Raw genomic sequence first — 4,405 nt, forward strand, 5'->3', positions numbered from 1 at the left:
CAATAATCATAATAACAAGATATTAAATTTTTAATAATTTATTGTGATTCAACGATCTTACCATGGTATTGAATTTTTTTTAACCCCATAACATTCATTTTTCCCTAAAATGTTTTACCACTACTATACTTTTTTTTATTATTTACTATTTTTATACATTTTTCTCATGGTATTTTTAAACTTGTGATTATTTTTAATTGATTAGTCTTAAAATATTGTCTTATTTATTTAATCATTGTAGATAATAACGTGAAATATTAATAACACAAAAAGACAGATTACCATAACTGATAACAATTTATCAAAACTTTTTCTACCATGTTTAAATTGTTTTCATATTTCACAAATGAAACATATATTTACAAAAAATAATAAAATATAAATTTGAATAAAACAAAAAAATTATGAGTAAGATTATTATTCTGACACTTTAGATACCAAATAATAATTTATTTGAATTGATTTATCCCGCACATAGTGCGGGTTGTTAACTAGTTATGATTTGTAACTGAGAAACTGTGGAACTAAAGTTTTCTAGATATATCTAATATATGTAGACTATTCTTATTTTTATTTGAATGTAAAATATTATTTAATTAAAATAATTTTATACAATAAAATGTTTTTTTAAGTTTATAAATTATCATAAAAGATGTTAAAGCAAATTAACGGTGTTTAAACGGTAGTCAAAGATCTTGTATATGGCCGAGTGCAGAACCACATCGTTAAACATTTATTGTATCATGGGTCGCATAAGTCTACTATTGAGCTGATGCGGTTAAAGACAATATATTTTATGTCTAATATAAATAATATTTTGTAAAAATTTAATGACCTTTTGAATTTCATATTTTAAATACATTAAAAGTAAGAAAATATATTTATTAAATATTTTTTATATAATTTTATTATAAATTAATTATAGATATTATTAATTATAGATATTTTGTTCCCTACACAAAAAAAAATTCTGAATCCGCCGCTGAACCAAACAATGTATTCTATGCAAACACACAACCACCATAACTTGGATTAGTATCAACAATTCGACCAGAATGATTGAAATCACAAGCCTCTTGAGTGCCCCCGTTGAACTGGTAGTAATCATTCATTATATATGATGCATGGTTAGTAAGAGTATTTGGTTCATAGCAAGGTCCACCACGGTTGATTAATACACAACTACCTGGTAATACACTACCGCATAGCCAATCAAGGTTAGCTTGTAATTGTGCATCGGTTGCCGATGGATCTGATACACACCATGTCTTTGATGAGACATGATGGGAGTGGTTTACAAGGAAAAATAAAAAGAAGATTAATGTCAACCGAGAAAACATTGTGGTCTTTTGCTTTGTAAATGATAACTCAAATGATATTGCAATATCTCTATATATATATACTAAATATATATATATATATATATAGTTTCTTCTGAAAGTAATTTATTTCCATAAAATATTATTACTTTATTTTATAATTCGTTGACCAATTTTATAATTTGTTGACCAGTTTATGGTTGAAAATATAAGACTAGCCTACTATTAAAGTCAATGTAAATAGTTTACAAAATATGTTGACAAAAAAAAAAGTTTACAAAATATTAGTTTTAATTAATTTATAAATTATTATTATTATATTTTAATTTTTTTTGTCAGTCACACATTAACTATAATATAATTCCTTAATTAGAAGCCTAGACATGAGAAAAAATTGTTTATAAATTAGAGTTTTCTAACAATTTTATCACATTATAAAACCAAACTCATCCATTCTACCACATTTGCTAACTACTTTAAGTAATACTCCAAATATAAGAGGAAAAGACTAAAATACTCCTCATCATATCCTTCTTTTTATCAACGACAAAAAAAAATTTCGATTTTATTTGTTTGACTTGTGTAACACTCGCAAACCAATTTTTGGTATTTTGGTAAGGGTGTCGATCGACACCTTCTAGTGAGGCATCGATCGACACCAGTTGTGGCCGGTTTGGTCGGTTCAATTTTAATTGTCCGATTTGTGTGGTTGGTTTAGGAAATCCCTAAAAATCGAGTTTTTAGAGGTAGAAAACGACCTATGGTCGTGTTATTTTGTGTTATTCGCCGTTTTTGGGAGAAAATCAAAAGAGAGAGTGTTCTTGAGCTTTTGGGAAGAGATTGAGAGATTCCTTGCTGTTCTTGGGAGACCTAAGGCTGGAAAGGTGTTAGAAGCTTGCTAGAAGTGAAGGAATTCGTTCTTGTTGGTCAGAATCTTCTTGAAAGAGGTGAGTGCATGACCATGGCTTATCTAAGCTAAGATCTCTAGATTCTATGTGATTTGGTGCTTATGTGGTTGTTTCTTTGAGTTCTCTATGGTATTTCGTCACTGTCTGGACTGGGTTTGGCTTCTGGGAGTGCATGGAGCGGATTGGAGAAGATTGGAGGCGAGATTCGGAGTTTCTGATCGAGGGAAATCGCTGCTCGGCATCGGTGTCGGTCGACACCAGTTGGGGTGTCGGTCGACACCAACGCGAGGACGGCTCGGGACTTTAGCGAGTGTCGAACGATGCCATGTGGAGGTGTCGGTCGACGCAAACTAGGGTTTTCGGGAGTGTCGGGCAGGGTGTCGGTCGACACCAGTTTGGTGTCGGTCGACACCAGATAGTCAGTGTCGATCGACACCATCTGGTGTCGGTCGACACCCCTCTTCCAGTTACGATGGATGTTGCATGCTTTGTATATTGCCTGGTTTGTTTTATTGATTGTTGTTTGTGGCATGTAGAGATCTTATTGCTTGTGTGTATAGCCCAGTAGATGGGAGGATTGCCTCACTAAGTATTTGTGATAATACTTACGCATCTCAATTGTTGTTTGTGGTGTGCAGGTAAAGGCAAAGTGTGATCGTGGAATCAAAGGCAATGAAGAGGAGGATGTTCTAGGGACTCGATTGATTGGTTACCTGGCATTGTTAGGTTGCTAGATTTGAGTCCTAGAAACATTGTTAGGTTGCTGGTTTCATGTTTTCTGATGATTGATTATTGGATATTGCTTATGCTATGGTATTGGTTTATTATTGGTTATTGGTATTGAGTATTCCGCTGTTGATTGTGAATGTGGTTAGATGGCTAGTGGGTATGAGACCACTAGCTGTAGTTTATTATTATTATTACAATTATTTATTATTTATTAAAAAAAAAGGGTCGGTCGTTTCATTTTGGTATCAGAGCCCTTACGGTTCTAGGTTTGGGTTCACTAGGTTTCTGTTGTAGATGTTTGGGATTGCTTGATTGATTATGTGAGTTAGTCAATTGTGTGTGGCATGGAGTCCTAGAACATCCTCTTCGAGCCGAGTGTGTGATTCCACGGTGAGTTTATGTTTTCTGTGTTATAATAGAAATTGTTTGCTTAGCCTTCTGTTCATGGTAGTGCAGATGGTTAGAGAGGATGCTGTGGCTGGTCGAGGTCGTGGACGCGGACGTGGTCGCGGACGTGGTCGTGGTAGGGGCAGAGCCCCAGTGGTTAGTGAGACCGAGGACCAGAGTGTGACAGCTGAGGGTGTTGGCGAGTCGCAGGATGTTCCGGGGGATTCCGTGAGTGTGGCAGGAGGGGGCGGTATTGATGCTCCAGTGGCCGGTGATGCTAGGGTCCCGGGTGTGGGAGTCCCAGCGGGTGGAGTCCCTGGTACTGACTTTGCGGCTATGCTAGCAGAGGTGTTGGCGCGGTTACCACCAGTGGTACCGGCTCAGGCTCAGGTAGTGCCACCAGTGGTGGCGGAGGAGCGGCAGCCAGTGGCTGCGGATGTGGGAGTCCATGCTCGTTATCTCAGCATGTTGACAGAGATGGGTCGGTTGCGTACTGAGCAGTTTTCAGGAGGTGTAGATCCTACTGCTGCGGATGCGTGGAGGACGAGAGTGGAACGTAACTTCCATACTCTGAGATGTCCTGAGGAGTTTTGGGTGGACATAGGGGTCTACTTTTTGAGTGGTGATGCTGAGTTGTGGTGGAGATCTGTGGCTGCTAGGAGGGTGCAGCGGGAGATGACTTGGGCTGACTTCGTTTTGGAGTTCAACCGCAAGTATTTTCCTAGAGAGGCATTGGATCGTTTGGAGGTGCAGTTCCTTCAGTTGTCTCAGGGGACACGGTCAGTGCGGGAGCTGGACTTGGAGTTCAGTCGACTTCTTTGTTATGGAGGTCGGGCTATGGAGCCTGAGGAGGCTCAGATCAGGAGGTTCTTGAGGGCTCTACGTGATTATTTGAGAGTTCATTGTAGAGGGCGGAGTTTTGTTACGCGTGCAGAGCTGGTTGAGAGTGCAGCAGAGATTGAGGAGGATATCCGGGCACAGTCAGTGGCGGTAGCTCCAGCAGTTCAGCCTAGTAAGGCTCAGCAGCAGGGTGGTTCTAGCAGGGGCGGTAGGCATGCTCAG

General features: G+C 38.3%; 1 protein-coding gene across 1 annotated transcript; it reads right to left on the reverse strand.

Annotated features, from left to right (window-relative positions):
• Nucleotides 959-1,368, reverse strand: LOC104787902 (major pollen allergen Ole e 10-like). Its single transcript, XM_010513559.1, has one exon. The coding sequence runs from the start codon at nucleotides 1,338-1,340 to the stop codon at nucleotides 1,002-1,004; it is 339 nt and encodes a 112-aa protein (XP_010511861.1). The 5' UTR covers nucleotides 1,341-1,368; the 3' UTR covers nucleotides 959-1,001.

The sequence above is a fragment of the Camelina sativa genome, chromosome 5 (assembly GCF_000633955.1).
Source record: "Camelina sativa cultivar DH55 chromosome 5, Cs, whole genome shotgun sequence".
NCBI classification, from domain to species: Eukaryota; Viridiplantae; Streptophyta; class Magnoliopsida; order Brassicales; family Brassicaceae; genus Camelina; species Camelina sativa.